The following is an 18,779-nucleotide window of genomic DNA, read 5'->3' as shown; positions in this document are numbered from 1 at the left end:
CCTATGAAAGAAGGTAAAGTCTTTAATGTTCTAGGTAAACCTCTCTATGGACACTTTTGGCTCTTCATCTCCATAGAATGAATGTATATCTCTAGGATAAATCTCATGATCCACGTTGACTTCTAGCATAGGTGCTAGCTTGAAAGAAGCACTACCAACTTTGCGGTTTTTGACCATTTTTCACAAGGCGCGGCCATGATTTTTCCTTTTCTGGAATAGGATGTACCTCCTAAGACTCAGCCACATCCGTCATGTTTGCTACTATCCTTGTATCCAATGGTGTTTTGTTTTTTGGTGTCCTTAGTTCATTGTTTTGTTTTCTTTGTGCCCACTTTTGTCCTCCTTTTGAATCTGGGAATGTTTAGAGTTTGAGGCTGTATAAGGGCTTGTGTGGTCTCTTTAAGCCGTTTGCACATTTCCAACCTCCTTTGTTTCAATTTTTAGATGTTGGTAAACCATCTATGTTCTAGAGTCTTGTTGTTCTTTAGTCTCGCCTTATAAGCTTGTAGCACAACAACTAAGGGTTCAAGTGCCTTTTCTATCATGACGGAACCACCTGATAAAGTTTCTGATGTTTTCACTCCCTGAACTTTTCATTTGTTTTCTTGTTCTCGCTTGAGATGATCCCTTGTTTGTTGTAGATCTGTCTCCAAGGCTATCTTTTCCCTTAGCCTTTTTGCTTTCATGTTGTCTCTTTTTTCTTTCCAAAATTTTCTTTGAGCCTTGACTGTCAAACTCTCAAATTCACTTTGTTCTGGAAATTTTTGCTCGTCCTCCACCATCATGTTTATTGAAGCTACCAGAGCTTGAGCTCTGGTCATTGCATTGACAGAAATTGTCGGTTTGGTTCTAGATCCACTTGAACATGGTATGATGTTCATTGTAGCTTTTTCCTTTTTTTTTGGGATTCTTGGGGCAGTAAGGAAGTAAATGATCCACTTTGCAACCCTCACAGAATCCATATATATTTGTTCTCTTACCCTTGTGTGGACAAAATTGTGCCCAATGCTTACCTCCACATTCATAGCAAGGACCTTTTGGCAGAACGTCTGGTGGTGCCCCCATTGGTAACAAAGAGGATATCCTCTATATTTGTAGTTTTGATTTTCTATGAGCATGAGTGTGTTTCCATCCATAGTATAATGATTTTTTTGTTGGTTGAGAAATGTAATAAGGTTCTAGAGACTTATTTGAGCTTATCCAGTAAGAGTAACTTTCATTGGCATTTGCAACTCCTTCTGGCTCCCCCATGTAGGTTTTCCCTGGCTCTTTGTAATAAGAAGTTGGTGGCAATTTTTTGACTTGTGAGTGTTTCTACATGCTACATATATCTAGCAATAGCTCTATTGTCTTGAGGCAAAGGGGGTTGTTGGCACAACAGAGGCTATGGCTTATCCCACCTTGTGTTGCATTGTTTGGTCATATCTGGTACCTTGGTGGTGATGGCAAAGGATGCACCCCTAAAGGTCCACATTGCCTTTATCTTACAAAATTTCGGCTGAAAAAGAACTCATTTGTCTCATGGTTAGTGTATTTTTTCTTGATTGCGCTCCACTTCAATGCTCTCACAAATTTACTACATGTGGTCGTTGTTCTCGTAGATATGGATTATGTCTATAGTTTTAATTCATCCTGCGGATCACCTCCTTTACCATTGATCTACATTTATGTGATTGAAATAGGGGAACTCTGTTTTGTTGATGGTTGAAGGGACATTCTTGGTAGTGGTGCTACTGTCCACCTCTTCGTAAGTTTTACAATTGTCAACAACTAGATACAACGCTTCTCTAGTGACCTGGTCAAATGTGGTGCATGCATTAAAGTGCAAATTCTTCTTGAGAGTTTTTTTTCTCAGGCCCTCTATAAAGAGAATTGATAATCACTTGTCTTGTGGCAACTCTCTTGCATGACATCTCTCAATATATTTCTATAAGCAAAGTGAAGCTTCTTTTACCTTTTTGTTCTCTTTTTGCTTAAAGGTGTAGATTTTAAAAATTGTATTGTGTTTGTTTCTTTCTCTAGAGAATTCCTATGCAAACTCTCACAAGAGTTGCTTGATATTTGGAAAATCTCTGCCATTCAATGGTTCAAAAAAAGTAAATGCTATTCGTTCCAAGGTTAACACAAATCCCTCATATTGAGTGTGGAAATCCGTGACTTGTTCAACTCTTAAGACTTGCTTAAAAAGTGAAACATGCACGTATGGATCCCCGATCACTTGTACTTTTTGACCATGCACTCAACCATTTGAGTTGGTTGCATCCATCGTGTTTCAACTACCATTCTCATTACTCTAGGCTCTCCTAAAACAACATCTTTTGCTTCATACCCAACATTAGGAACTTTGATGGGAGTCATTTTAGTGATTCTCTCATCGCATCACAAATCTCTAGCTTCAGTCTAGGTTTTTGGAACCCTCATAGTATGGATAGTGTGTGGAATTCTTGTAGTATGGATAGTGTCGGGAGTGTCAGTGCACCGATATGTACTCATTGAAAACCTAGAACTCAAGGATCCCATCAGTCTAGGTACAAAAAGGTGTGGTTGATTGAATGGATTTTCCACTCTAGTTCTACTAGGACTCGCTCTTGCATTTTTTGGCCTCGACTCTGAGACAATTGGTCTATATGTGCTAGTAGTGGCATAGTACTGATGGAGTGTACCTCCAAAGTACTACATCTTTCCAATTCTTGGAGGTCTATAACAGAGTACCCTAGGCCATACTTATCAAGCAGGATCACTTGGGTATCTCTTCCTTCTTCACATGTGAAAACATACAAGCATTTCTACTCTATGTTGGGCTCATAAAACTTACAATAGAGAATTTTCTCTCCATTGCCGTACTTGTACAAACCCACAAGTGTATTATCTATGCTGATTTGAGTTGACATATTTACTCGCCTAAGTTTCAAATTTGGAATGTCTAGCTTTGGAGGCTTGTCTCCTGGATTCACATCAACCTTATCCTTGGTGCCTGCTAACCTCCATTGTCCACAATATAAGGATTCTGCACAACTAAGCACATGGTACCTTCGTTATCAATGTATCAATCACCGTTGAGTCCACATGCACTATGTTCTTGAACTCACTAGGTCTTTCTTATGGTTTAGCATAAGTACCTTCTTACTAAGTATGAGTTCATGACTCGGTATGTCCAAAATAGAACATAAGTTAAGGTTAAGAACATATCCTTGCATTTTAACATTGCCTTCTTGGATATTTTCCTTTACCCAAAGATGTGGGTTGGTCATAAACCTATCAAGCACTTGTGTTTGATGTTCATGCTGAGCTTCAACATATAACTCCCATGCTATGTAAGTGTTGGGTACAAGGTAATCTCTAGTCCCCTTTGAAACTCAAACTACTTCAATTCCCCAATGGAGACCAAATCCAACAGCATAATTGAAAAAGACCCTTTGTGCAATGTCACTTGGGAGTTCATCTAGACAATTAAGAAGATCCATCTAAAAATAAGACAAGGAGAAAAAAACTTAGTACACAAGTGAACCAAAATTGAGTCTACGTTTGTTTTATTCATCAAAATTTGATCTTTAAGATTTCATTATAATATTATGGGTGTCTTGGAGATAATTCTCTAAATATTCTTTTAACTCTCATGATAGGTTATTCTCTCAGATCTCCCACGTGACAATGTGGTCTGTAGTTATCTTCTAGCTTTTCTTTTCTTATGACAATTACAAGAGCTTCAAGCTTCTTAGAAACTTTGGTAATCAATTAATATTTGGGAGCGTATTGCCAAGTAGTAGAACATTTCTTCTAGGCCTAACCATATTATGAGTTGAAGTAGTCTGAGGTTGGCAAACCAATCTCTTGGACTATCGTCAATATAGATGAATAATTGACGAAAAAGTTCTTCATGACGGGTAAGGTAACTACGATCAACACTTTTCTAACAAGTTGTGCTTCTCGGCATGCCAAAGAATTTGGTCCCGATTTTTACGTAAAAGAGTTCTTGTTCATTCCTTGACAACCGTGTTGCCATATTGTTTAACACTATGGCCAAAAACTCATTCCCCTGGCTAAAGCATTCAGATATCACTCTGGGAGCCATTTTTTACTACAAAACAAACATTCAAAAAAATTAAAATGCCGTTGTTTGAACACTCCAGCCACTTCATCATAACTCAAATTGAACACTTTCACTCAAGAAAAGTCAAACAAGTATCACCGACCAATGTCACTTATAGATGCATCATGAATACAATATCCTTTCTCAAACAGCATGCATGAATGTGTGGACGGTGCATAACTAACCCGACTAGTATTAGGCTTTAGGCTATCCCCATAACCTTAAGCATAGGCTCTGATACCAAGTGAGAAATATCGCTCCCCGAGGGTCTATACACAAAATATACAATCTATACCTTTATACAATTTTTAATAAACATCACAGTTGCGGAAGCATTTGCATAGGGGAGGAGTTATCACTGCCCGACCAAGCATGGAGTTTAGGCCATGAGCCGGATTGCATCCAGAGGTACCTAGCGACTAGTGCTACCTCTGAATGAGTGTTATGAATGAAAGCATACTCGAGAAAATATAACATTGTGGAGGGTGAATATATGCGTACACCGTGTTGAAAGGAGAGAGAGAGAGAGAGAGAGAGAGAGAGAGAGAGAGAGAGAGAGAGAGAGAGAGAGAGAGAGAGAGAGAGAGAGAGAGAGAGAATATAGTGGAGGGTGAAAACAGAGACATGAGAAAATGACAAGAAACAATCTTTAAATGCCCCGTTTAAATGAAACATGCAACCATGTATTTATGTAATGACAAAATCTGAGTATATCATAAAATCAAAAAGTTTATGACAAAATAACCTACAGAGAACCGGACATTGTGTAGGGATCGACTGGTCCACCCATCCACATTCGCTCTACTACGGATAGAAAGAGAATTTCACTTTGCCGAAAGCGAGCCAGAACACATATAACCTACCTGAGCCAGACATAAGCTGAGGCCGCTTCACCTCCCTCCATGAACACGAGCTCTGAAAGGATCGCAAGTACCAATAGATGGTAGGGTATCAACACCAACCACACCAGTTTAGGTGCCATGCGTCTTCGATGCCCATCACTAGGTGTTTAGAAAAAGCCAAGGCAAAATCCCCGATACATTAGTCGTGCAGGTCATTCAATCCACGACGCACTAACCGTGTAGATGAGCCTAACAAAAAGAAGAAGAGCTAGGCAACAATCCCGATCCAGCAAAGCTCCAGGTCAACGACCCTTTAGTCTAAGGCTAAGCGATGTAGATGATCCTAGTTTTGTAGAGATGCTGCCATGAGAAACATAGCACATGAGTCCAATCACAATAGCACTTTTCATATGCACAAACAATCTTTTCCAAGTAGTTAGACTGTATAAGGTCTCTACCCTTACACATCTACCATAAACCATCTAGATCACTTCATGATCCAATCCCAAAACCATAAACCATAATCCAATCACATCACACGGGTGAGCACTCCACCCAACTTGGGTGAGGCACAACCAATCCTACATAACCACTTTAGAACATAACATGGATGTAAAAATTTCAGCCGCATTTCGGTAGCATGACCATATCTAGGAAAGAAAACCATAAGCCACACTGGCTTCCATCATAAAATCACAACCATAATCCATGAGGGAATGTCATCCCTTAACCACAAATCATAATCACACTGAAACAACTCCCACACTTGGAGTTTGACATATCCCCTGCAGTCAATTGGAGTTCATACACACATGACTCTTATGATCGATCCTTTCATGCATAAAAAGAGTCTGACCAACAACTAATCTTGATATAAAAATCAAATTTTGACAACATCCAACCGTGCAAAGTTGATGCATCACATATGCACTTCATCTCCCTAGCACATAGCGTTAGTTTTGACCTAGAAAGGTGGAAAGAAATCATAACCATGCATATGAGTCATCCACATCAATCCATAAGTTCCCATACATCATATGATAACATTCCATCACCATAAACATGATGCAAAACAGCTCCAACCTTTAAGTCAACCATAAACCATTACTTCACACATATGCAAAGAACAACTTTTTGACATTTTCGGGAGCATGCATAACATGCAAATGAAATTATTTGACCTCAAACAAATGCATCAAGATCAACTATAGATTAGCACTCTATCACATCACTTCACCCATTATGGTACTCACACAACAAATGGTAACCCAAAAAGAAAGCCACTTTAATTATATCTGCCTATGCGGTTTGGGATGTCTAACCATATACTCTCACATAAGTTTATGGGCATCTAATAGCTGAAATCAACTCACAAAAAAAAATCATAAATCATACATAAACGGTTCGGTTAACTCACGTCGTCATATGGTACTCCCCTTTGGTAGTACCATTATCGTGTAGGTAAAACTGGTTATGGAACGATTAATAACTCGCATTCCCAAGGTGATAACGTAGACCTAAATACATTTATCATCAATTTTTATCAATATTTTCAATTGGTTATGTGGATTTGCCCATCCGGTGAATCTATATAGTGGCTCTCCAAGGAGCCTGGAGTCGGCAAAATTGGTTGTGCAGTGGGCAGCAAGTTGTTTTTTGACCATATCTCTTAACTCGTGTGTGAAAGTCACATGAAACTTAAGAGAGAAAATGTTCTAAATGACGTGTTTTATCTCTAGTATATAAAGGGTTCATGTTTATTCATAACGGTTTGTGAGTTATGACCAAAAAAGTGCTCCTACAACCTCTATGACATGAAACGAAAATCGCTTTTTATGCACGCACATGATCATAAATACATCATGTACATAAATCAACGTGTTAAACATGATGAAATGATCATGGAGAATCTTCATACATACTCGGTTAATCCATACATGCACTAGTATACAAGAAAACAATCATTAAGAGGGTGATTACTCAGAAACACGACATTAAGAAATGATGATAACTATGGAGTTTAAAGCTTCTCACCGTGCTTTAAAATGAATTAGGGCCTGTCAAAAAGGCTTCTTGCTTTGCCTCAAGAGAGCGGCGATGAGACCTATGTAGAGGTATCTGGCACGAAAGTTTCCAGAGAGCGCGTACACTGTGAAACGAGAGAGGAGATAGTAAGCAAGTAGAGAGAGAATATCATTCTTCTTCTTGTTCTTCTTCTTCTTGAGAGAAAAGAGCTTATGGAGATGGTGATAAAGAGCTTGCACCGCTCCTATAACAGATACGTATAGCCTTGCGGTAGTAGACGCAATAGACGGCCCTGAAATCTAAGTAGTAACTGACGATTTATATACAAGTGCAACATGCTAGAGTGATGTCCAAGCAGGCCCACGAATAGCTTCCTGCTTTTGGCAACTTTACTAAAAACATGCCTTTGCTTTTGCTGGTCAGCTTTCCTACTTACCATTCAATTTTTTCAGCAAAATTGACCAATTGAACAGTATCCGGCCAACTAATGGAAACCTTAGCTAGACTATGCCGCATCGTAATGTCCCGACATAATTAAGACTTTCCCGTACTGCCTTGGCGTATTTACGGTACCACTTTTTATAAAATAATTCTCGTAAAAATCCCGTTTGGTCTCGTTTTTGCTCCGAGTGATCATTTTGACAGAGACTAAAATAAATATTTTTATGTTTAGGTCATCATAAAAAGCACATTGCTTTTTAAAAATGCCGAGAAAAGCACGAAAAGCTAAAAATAGCATTAAAAAAAAAGAGCAAAATTTTTAAAAATTGAACCAAGGGTTTCTCTCGTCCACTGGAATAAGAAAGCGGATTCGCTTTTCACTAAAAAGCACTAAAAATCATGAAAAGCTAAAAATAGTGTGAAAAGCACTCAAAAGTAGTAGATTTTTATAAAATTGAACCATAGCTTCCATGGAACACGTAGATCAAGGATCTGACCTTGCTTTTTGCAAAAAAGTACCTAAAAGCATAAAAAGCATGAAAAAGCTAAAACTGGTGATTTTTTTCAAAACTGAACCAAACATCAGTTTAACCTACTGGAACATGGAAATGGTCTTACTTTTTACTTTAGAACCTACCAATACTGTCAATCAAGCATCTTAAATCAAAATTTGGCAAAATAGATATGGAAAGCTACTTTTTTCTTTTTAGAAGAGACCCAAAAATTGGGGATCTTACACCTCTAGGGAGAAATCCTATGCTCTTAGGGCCATAGGGAAACCAATTTGCCCATGTAGGTGCGCTTGCGGGCTTAGGTGCCCTCTACTATAACGAGCAACCCTATGGCCCTAGGGTCATAAGGTCCTCAACTTGGAAAATGGCTGATGATATATGAGTTTCTCTAGCGTTTTCCATTGTTCTACTATTGTTAGTCCTTGAGTCTATCGATGCCAACATCTAACCATGGATTTTCATATATTGCTCCTTGACCTGGTTCTAGAAAGTTTTGTTGTCTTAGCAGGGTTGCACTCTGTGCGTCATTGCTTAAGTTTCTTTTGCACCCAATAGCCCCACAAAAAATATTGGTTGCTGATGACATCATGGATGCTCATGGCTCTTATGATAGTGATAGCCATTTTTTGGCTATCCTAAATTTCCATAATGACCTATCTCACCCTATTATAATCACTTAAACACTATGGCTATCTTCATCTTTTCATTGTACATAGGCACGTGTCAGTTAGGGGACTTTTCCCATATCTCCTTAAAACCCTCAGCTAGCTAGTCACCGGGTTAGTTAAGTAAAAAAAAAGAGAAGAATATGTTATGGCCATTTATGTATTTCATTGGATATAGAGTCTAAATATAGGGTTTGTTTATTATAATTAATTTGGTATTTATTTAAATATTTCTACCTAGGTATGCATTATTTGCCTAAGTATATGATACTCACCATTACCATATTTTTTCTTATTAGTGTGCATACTCTTTATTATATAAATAAATAGTTTCATGCAAGCCTCTCTAAATCTTGGTGTGAACCCACTCCGAGAAAAAATCACAAAAATATCTTTCACCCAGTCATTTCCTTTTTCTAAATTACCATTTTTCTACATGTATTTTTCCTTACTTCTTGTAAATAGTTTTTCATTAATAAGACAAAATGAGGGCCATCTCATTTGATTTCCTGTATTTTCATATATATCTTTTCTCCATTTTATATTTATATACAACTGACACTATTTTACATTGTATGAATTATTTATACATTAACCTCTTTTTTCTCATTATATCCATAAATCATATTTGTGAATAATTCACATCCATGCATGTTTTCAAACCTTTAGGAATCTATTAGGTCATGCTCTCATACAAAAAGGGGCTCGCTCTTGGAGGATTATGCAAATTCAACAAAAGAGGGGGCCATTGAAGACTTTTGCAGTGACAAAAAACATGTGTTTTGGTGGAATTGGATTAGATTATATTTGCGAGCTTCTAATTTCGTGCTTTTGTATTTTTTTCACTTTTTGCGAGCTTTTTGTCATCATTTTGGTGTAAACTACTATCCCGATATGTTGCAATGACTGTATCCCACATCTTGCAACTCAATTTAAGTCTCTTGAGTGTCCAAAACTTTTGTAGCATCACATTTTCAAGCCGACACCTAAACATTATTTCCATTGAAAAAACATAGCACACGACTCAACTTCATGACAATGTAATCAATTTGAATACAAATGTGAAGGTGGGTAGTGTGTGTAATCATCATAATGCTGCATTCATCCTACATGGTTTTCCAAAAATGAATAGAGTATATTGGGGGACAAGGTAGGCTAGCGGAGTCATGTTTCATTTGGGTTAAAATCCAACCATGTGCACATTAATATAATACACATGGTTACATGCAAAAAAAGACTTAAGCATTGTTTCCCTCTTCTAAGAGACGAAGAAATTTCTTTCGTTTAATGTGTACCCCATAGCATCTCTCATTAAGGACACAAAATACCACATGCTCTCTAGGAAAGTGAACCACTTATAAAATTAGATGCCAAAGTCTCAACTACCTCCAACTTTTTTCGAACATCCTTAGAAATTCTATGCCTCCCTATCTTGCATCTTGTTTTGATTCCACCATCCATTTCAATCAGAGTAGAAATATTTAAAGGTTTTTACTTTGAGTGTAGTATTAGTGGATGAAAGTTTGTAAAAGAGCACCCAAATTCTCTTCTGTGATGGGTATCCCCTTTGTAATGGGCCAATGATCATGTGGAAAATATGAATTCTTTAAATTGGTTGTGTGTGTGTAACATCATGATTTTAGAGCCACAATCAATGTGTCCTTGTAGAGTCCTTTAACCAAAAACATGGAGCAACCAATCCAGTATAGAAAACTTTCCAAGACGTTGCAAACTTTCCTACTCTACCACTTTGCCTTCCCTAAGCATATGGATCAAAACCAAATTCTAACGTCACACAAGGGTATGGAAAACTCTACAGAATGTTCCAATGTCTTGCATAATGTTCCTTTCACATCAATGGGGATAGCACACAACTTCCTTGCCACAACAAGCTTGTAAGACACACGCCATATGATGCATCTTGACTTGCAAGGTTGAAAAAAGAGCCACCTGTATAGCAGCCACAAAAATAGCAGTGATCATAGCAAAAAATAGAGCCACCCATAGGAGCCACGAAGAAGGCAATCAAGAACTACTTGCACATTCATGAGGGAATCACATTCCATACAGGAAGACCATCAAGAACTCGTTCTTTCATGAAGATTTTGAAGTAGTCGAGAACTCGTTCTTTCATGAAGATTCTGAAGTAGTCCACTGTTGTGATAGTTGTTGTGCATCATTCTAAAGTAAACATTGTTGTGATAGTGGTGATAGTCCAGTGCTGTGATAGTTGTGATGGCCTAATATTAGAGCGCATCAACAAATTCATATTTTACTTGTGAGTTGCATGCCTCATTTGTGCTGCTCACCTATCACATTGCTCGTCGTTGCTTGCTCAAGCAATGTGGGCACCTTCTTTCTTTTTCAACATCGCTCCCATCGTCTACTCCCCGATTGATCTAAAGACCCCACACTCCAGAGCACGAAATCCACTTGCCAAGCCAGCCAAAGCTCATGATGTCTGCATGTGTCAAGTCTCCCCCCATTATAGCTGCATGTTGCGGGAAGCAGTAGTATTACATCAACTAATTTCACTCCCAACATTTTGTAGAAAATCGATCTTGTCGTCGACGTTCGAACGGATCAGGCCGCAGTTGGTAAGCAACAAATGTCGAGTTGTAGTTTTGGAGAGAGGATTCAAGAGCTTCGAGCAGCTTTATTGTGCAAAAGCGTGTCGAAACTAGCTGTCCACATGCAACAGAACGTCGCGCATCATTTTGATATTCAAGAACAAAAAGATTTAGAAAATTTCTCATGTAGGAAAACGGAGTCTAGTTTATCAGTGTTTTTCATACAATGCATAACATCATGAGCTTCTGCTTGAGAGGCACAACATACCTAGCTAGGTACGATTGGGGGCAGAGGACCACCGGTCCCCCCACCGGGCCGGTGATCCCCTGCCCACAATCGTACCTAGCTAAGGTATGTGGTGCCTCCATCACAAAAGCCATATGGACGGCTTACCATATGGCAAAAAATATATAATTGCTAGATATTTTACTAGTTTCAATACACACATCTAGCAAAAGTGCAAACTAGTAAGCATGAGACAACTCCTAGATGCTTCAAGTAGCAATCCTCTTAACATATAGTAAGTTGAGTAGCTATATGGTAAGATAATTGCTAGATGAAGCAAGAGAGTTCAAGCTCACTTGCTAGTTTAAGATGTATGAAACTAGTAATACATCTAGCAACTCGAATATGTAAAATAGTAATTCATATAGTAACTTCAAGACGAAAAGTTCTAGCCCTACTCAGCGTGTCTCCCAAAATTAGCTCAACCTAATTATACCTGTGAAAATATATGGACTTGGAACAATCCACAGCAAGAGACTTGACTCTCAAGTAACCCGACACCCTACACACCCGCAAAAAACTATAGCCAGATGTATTGTGCCTGGTTCACAATCACCTTGCAAAGCCTTTGACCTTACAAAATAGTCCTCATACGGTAAACATCAACCCAACACGACTGCCATAGGCAATAGTATAGATCTACAAGAAATATCCCCATCGCATACATCGACCCACCATGTAAGCTGCAAGATACACCTGCTACTCCAGGATCAAACCACAAGGGGTTACCCTTATCCTCAGTACAATTTGTTATGGTCTATCCTTGAGCAATGAATTACATGAGTACTTCAAATCAAGTTTCACCATGTTTCTTTGCTCAACACTTCACACTCATCCCTGCACTCTTACAACCCTGCATCTATATATATAAGCAATCAAATAAACACAACGTAGATAATCCATGATTATTTATTTACATAAGAACTTTAAAAACAAACCACGTACAATCAAGCCTTGTAATTCACTTAAGAATTTAACAATTGCTACATGAGTTATGCTTGATTTGCAACAACAAGCACGTCAAATGAAAATGTCACCTTAACTTAAGCTAGATTATGGAGTCACGGGAAGCATTTACAATCGTTTGCCACTTCTAGTACATATACAAGAATAATGTTCCGCATATCAATGAGATATTTTGTGCCATTTGATTCGACGAACTGTTATGACCTCGTAATAATCTCCATAATAAATCTGGCACTAATGTTGATAGAACTAAATAAGGTGCTTAATAGTAATGATTGTCACAAATTTTAGCTTAAATAATTAATTTCATTACATGATAATCACACATTTTTCATGCTGTCCAAACAAAGAGATTCCAGCAAGGCTATTTTCTTCAGCTAGGAAACTGCAAGGAACCCACAACAATGATGAAAAGAAATCCACCTAGGGCACCTCAAGCTGGAACCTAAGACACTGACGAAATGAAATGGTAATGGATGGGTAGAGTACAGTATAAATAAGGGAGCCCTCTATAAGGATTTGCATCAGCAAGTCCACCACTGCCATCATATGATCTGTAAAGAGAGTTTGCTGGATACAAACAGCCATGGATCACCATGACAAAGCTATTACTATATATCATTATAAACCAAGTTGTGCCAGGGCCCTTCAAATTTATAAAATATATACTTATATGCGCAAGAAATTAAAAGCTCATGCGTATCGTTTCCATCTTTCCATCTTGCTCTAATTGCCTTCACTCTTGTTGTGTTGTTGCATTGGGTTGTAGAACTTTACAGGCCTTGTCTGATCTAATGTAATTGAGGATTAGTTTCATAAGGAAGAGGCATCTCCTCATGGTTACATCTTCCTATATATAATGTAGTTAAATTATGTCGAAGGTAAGCCTCATATTTCATTGTGTACACCCTCAGACTCAATCACACGATTTGCTGTCAAACTCAATCAATGCCTTACTTTCATGGCTTTTGCATTCGAAGTGAATGTCATCATATGATTTGTAAAGACAATTCGTTGCATAGAGAGACCCATGAATCACCATGAAAAAGCTATTATTATATATGATTATAAACCAAGCTATGCCAGGGCCCTTCGAATTTATGAAAATACATACTTATATGCGCAAGAAATTAAAAGCTCCTACGTATCGTTTCCATCTTTCCCTCTTTATTTACAGAAAAAAGTGACACATAGCCTACCGATCTTGGATATTTCTCCACAATCTCACAAGTAGCATCATTGCTCAAAAGATCCCATAGCCCATCAGAAGCAAAGATGTAAAACTTGTCATGTGGATGAAGCCTCCAAACATTTATTGTCGGTTCAGCTGACAATACAGGTCGTGTCAGAGGCTGAGTCATTATAAAATTATCCGGAAGTGCGTCTGGGTTCACTTCTGAAGGTGACTTCAAACATAGATCTCTAATTGACTTCGTTACCTGCACAATTTAGTGATTGTTCATTATGTTTGAGGCAACCTGAGATCACAATTGAGTAAACTCTCATTTAACAGAGACTAAAAGTTGACTCTGTGGTAGTTAACCAAAAGGGATTTCTCAGAACTCAAATATAATAATGTCAACCAAACTCGAAACCATCGTTTAACTGCAACACAAATCAACCTTCAAAGTAAAGAAATGCATGGGACTTGTTTTACTAGAATGATTCCATCATCAATCAGCACCAGAGCTTGGCGTTATCTCTTGCACAAGATGGCCGTCCTCTCCCGCAGCAGCACCACCCCTTTAACATCAGCTCCTGCATTGCTAAAATGTCCACCAACATCATGAGCTGCCTTGTCTACTCCTAGGGACATCGAACTCGACAAAGATGTTCAGGTTCTGTCGCAGCTTGTCAAGGACATGGAGCAAGTGGCTTTCCCGTTCATCAGCAGTGACTTCATTTCCTGGCTCTCATGGCTTGAAATACTTACAAAGCGGCACATGCGTTATCTCCAACATTCGATGGATGCCGTTGCGACTAGCATAATTGCCAAGCGCAAGCAAGCCATGATGCCCAAAGATGACCTTCTCCATGCCCTGCTCAACAAAGAAAGCGAGGGCTTCATCACCATGGATGAGGTCGAGAGCATCGTAATGGCGCTCTTTGCTCCCATTATCTCTGTGGACATGACAATGCATGCTGCCCGCAAGATGATGACATCCATGATTGTGATGCAGGCTGTCACAGTGGATTAAAACATCCCAAAGCTTCCTTGCACTAGCATGGTGAGCATATGCTACAATACACGCGCTCCACATCGACAACTACATGTGATTTCCTAAGGGAAAACAAAGGCAAAGCTAGGAGAGAAGGGTGCTCACACAGTAGCAGTAACGTCAACCTTGCCAAAGATGGTAATGATGCAGAATCGAAAACACCTCATAACTTGCGGCTTGCTGACCTGCGTCATGGGAGTCAGGAGATCAAAGCGTAGGTCCTTTCTTTGCAGTCCGCCACACTGCTCAATCTTCAATCCCGCCACAATGCTCCAACGTTAAGCTCTACAGGTTTCACACTTCTTGATAAGTGTGTCCAACCACTATCGCAAATTTGCAAGCTCTGAGTTGAAGTTGAACTTGTCCTGCCAATGTCCTCCTACGCTGTAGGTTGAAGTTCCATGGCCTAGGATTAGTGTAATCCCCCTATAAATTTTGAGATTGACCTCTAAATTTGAATTTGAAGGTGAGAAAACCTTCAAATTTAGTCAACTTACCGCTATTGTTTCCCATTTGTAGGTTTGCCAATGTTTTGGAAAAACGTTTTTTTCGAATACTAGCTCTACCTTCTAAGGTTCTAAGCTGGGTTTTTTTTTGTCGGACGTGTCACAATAACTTCCAAAGATAGAGAAACCCAACTAGAAAAAACTAGTCTTGCTTGGTTGGTCATGCCATAGAAATTTGTGGACACAATTTAGCATTGATGTGTGGTTGCAAGTGAGGAATGATATGCTTGGGTGCAAAACCTTGGGCTACCTATGCCACGACTTCAGACTTTGATTCCCTACCCACAAATAAGTAAAATAAATCCCTAAAAGCCAAAATAAATAACGGGTTTATATCTGGCAATTTACTTGAGATGTCATACCTCTAACACCCTCTTTGCAACTCATTGTGTACAGAAATAGTGAGACGAAGTCGATGAAGAAGCTACCATGAACATAGAAATCGACTATTGGGTATACCCTGATTTTGCAATTCTCAAGTTTTTACCTTAAAAGAATTCGTTGCCTTTAGAAAATTGAATTGCAGACCACTGAGAATCCCCATTCGTGAACATCACGTCCAATACTCCAAGATAAAGAGCTGGTGAACACATCCTATCCATGACCTGACCAACAACAATGGATTGGTGCACTCATGCATAGTGTTTTAGATATGAATGATTGCTTCCCTACAAGATGCATGTTCCTTGAACTTTGACCCACGGGTTAAAAAATGGATAAGTTGAACTCCAACACAAGGCGAGGAGAACAAGAGGAAGCTAGTGCCCTTTCCTTTCTATGCATGATCACCATGAGCTACAGAGAGGGTAAAACTTTTCTCCACAAGGAAAACCTAGCCTTTTTCAAGAAGTTGGCTTTTTGGTTAAAACTCTGTGGGGTGACATCAGCTAGGCTACGAGTGAATGTGAGAGATAGATAGATAGAGATAGAGAGAGAGAGAGAGAGAGAGAGAGAGAGAGAGAGAGAGAGAGAGAGAGAGAGAGAGAGAGAGAGAGAGAGAGAGAGAGAGAGAGAGAGAGAGAGAGAGAGAGAGAGATGCTGATATCTCATGACTCTAGCCTACGGTCCAAAGCCCTCTCTAAATAGACAGTGAAAGGTCCCTCATATCTCATAGTATGCTAGACAATGACAATCTAATGTAACTCTAGCGGCTCTGGCTCTATATGACATAAATTGCATATCCTCGCTTCTGTTGGTACCCTCCTAAATCAAGCATGCACAAACATACTCCCCCCCCTTCCCTTTCTCTCTCTCTCTCTCTCTCTCTCACACACACACACACACACACACACACACACACACACACACACACACACACACACACACACACACACACACACACACACACACACACACACACACACACACACACACACATGTTATAGCTCCAACCTCTCATATAACTGCTATTGACTCCCTCAAACACTCCTCGTTGTTGTACCTCTTCAGTGCTCCACCTCCTGGCAACTCAAAGGAAGAGCCAAACACTGTCGCCTTCCATGTTTACATGATGCACGAGTTTTGGGAGATGTAGCCCATGGGAGGCCATGCCAACAAGATCTACACCTGTGTGCGGGCCTATGACTCACGTGTTCCAAGCACTCAAGTGCACCATGTGGGGAAGTCACTACAGTGCGCATTGTACAGGCTGCACATTTGCACTATGTGTTAATAGAGAGAGAGAGAGAGAGAGAGAGAGAGAGAGAGAGAGAGAGAGAGAGAGAGAGAACATGGGCTTTAACTTATTCTACTAAGTATGGGCTTTAAAGAATATGTTAAAAGAAAAACCAGATTGTCTTGAGGTGTTGGCGAAGCCCGGGCGGCAGCAACTAGCAGACACAGATTGTGTGAGGACAGAAAAGGACGATGTTGGTGTGGGACGGGTGTCTAACCTCACTCCTATCTTATTGCAGACATAGCGAGAACCACGAATAAATTGTCAATCCATGGGATGAAGCTGACTCAACTAGTGCATAGAGGCTACAAGAGGTTGTCAATCTCTTGGAAAACAACAAACAACTCGCATCTAACTCAGGCTACACTCAAATGACATAAATCACCAAAATCCAATCACTCATCGGTAAAGAAATCACATCCGTAACAACATCAAATGACATCCAAACATAAAGAAACTTCTAGGACATTTTTATAAGACCTAAGCACACATGCTTATGGTCTCAAATCTCACTTTAGGTCAAGTGCAAAAATCGCGATTATTAACAGCAGTGGATGTTTGACCTAGTCGTTTTCGACCCAGAATGCATTTAAATGCTTAGCAATGATGCCCCAATACCCCGCCTATGCTTATTTTTTTTTATTTTGAAGTGTAAATTCCTACTTATGATGAGATCGGCGATGCTAAAAGCTACAAAATACCGTGAAATTCTTACGTCAATGCGTGAGCTCTTACTTGCGGTTGCAGCGTAATAGACACAACTGCAATGTGACAATTGGGGATGGAGTAGGAAGCACGAGAAGGAGAGAAGTGAGCGATGTTAGCTCACACTGTATTTCATTATCCAAAACTTATGAGAAATTTACAAAAATTGGCTTTTATACCTTAGCCAAGGTTTTTGGTGTTCAAAACTAATTATCTGGGAGCTCCAACTAAAGACAGGTGGATACAATTTGGAAGCTTGTAGCCCGAGCTCATCAATTACAATATTTATCTGGAACATAGGAGTTATAATATTCCCGATTCAACAAAATAATAAATATTTTTACAATGAGAGCTCCAAAAAACGGTATCCGAGTTAGCTTACTGCTAACAGTCGATAGGCCGACGTTAGGTTGCGGAGCATAGATATGGAGCAGGCGTAGAACAACATCAAAAATTGAAAGGGAAGGGTGAATACTTTATACATTAAAATGATGCTCTTATTGAGAAATGATAATACCATAAGCTGGGGAGTTAAAATGACGAGGTTTCTATGATGGACGATGTAGGTCCCAAAAGACAAAGATGAGGGACAATGGTAGACGTTTGTAGTGAGCACAAGGACCTAATGGCTCTGAATTGCACATTTGTTGGTGCTTCAATCGTCCAATGCCTTTGTGGGTGATTATGAACTTGAATTCTATATGAAATCATCCCACCTATAAACGGACTTGAGAGAGAATGGATCTCTTCTTGGTGTCATAAAATGTTGAATTTGATGTCATAATACGGAAGAGCTAATGACACACGTGCATGGAAAAGGTCTAACAGGTCTCTCTCTCTCTCTCTCTCTCACACTCACTCACTCACACACACACACACACACACACACACACACACACACACACACACACACACACACACACACACACACACACACACACACACACACACACACACACACACACACACACACACACACACACACACACACACACACACACACACACACAAACACAAGATGTGATTGAGGTTGCAAAGATCGCTTTGTGCTTGTTGTTGCAGTCATGGAGCACAAGGAATGTAGACGGTCTAAATATCAAGGCTGGGCCTACAATTTGAAGGCTTTCCTTGGGTGGAGTCAATATAGTAGAGAGCTTCTATGCTGTTTAGAGTTGGAACAATCCTCCATATTGTCCATAATATTGTAGTACAAAGAAGAAAATATGGAATCAAATACATCATATCCATTTTGATCAATCACAAGGTGCCTCAAGACC

At 39.4% G+C, this 18,779-nt stretch overlaps 1 protein-coding gene across 1 annotated transcript; it reads left to right on the top strand.

Moving 5' to 3' along the window:
- The first annotated feature begins 14,259 nt into the window (after window positions 1–14,259).
- LOC147460958 (uncharacterized) lies at window positions 14,260–14,595 on the top strand. The gene has a single exon (XM_086499945.1). It carries the CDS (start codon window positions 14,260–14,262, stop codon window positions 14,593–14,595), a length of 336 nt encoding a protein of 111 aa, XP_086356071.1.
- Window positions 14,596–18,779: the final 4,184 nt, after the last annotated feature.

Source organism: Adiantum capillus-veneris, chromosome 3, assembly GCF_014529385.1.
Source record: "Adiantum capillus-veneris isolate H3 chromosome 3, ASM1452938v2, whole genome shotgun sequence".
Taxonomy (NCBI): domain Eukaryota; kingdom Viridiplantae; phylum Streptophyta; class Polypodiopsida; order Polypodiales; family Pteridaceae; genus Adiantum; species Adiantum capillus-veneris.
Note: the sequence above shows the minus strand (reverse complement) of the source record. Positions and strands in the feature narration are given on the sequence as shown.

Excerpts from the sequence above, each read along its gene's own strand:
- LOC147460958 (XM_086499945.1), top strand. The coding sequence starts at position 14,260 with ATGGAGCAAGTGGCTTTCCCGTTCATCAGCAGTGACTTCATTTCCTGG.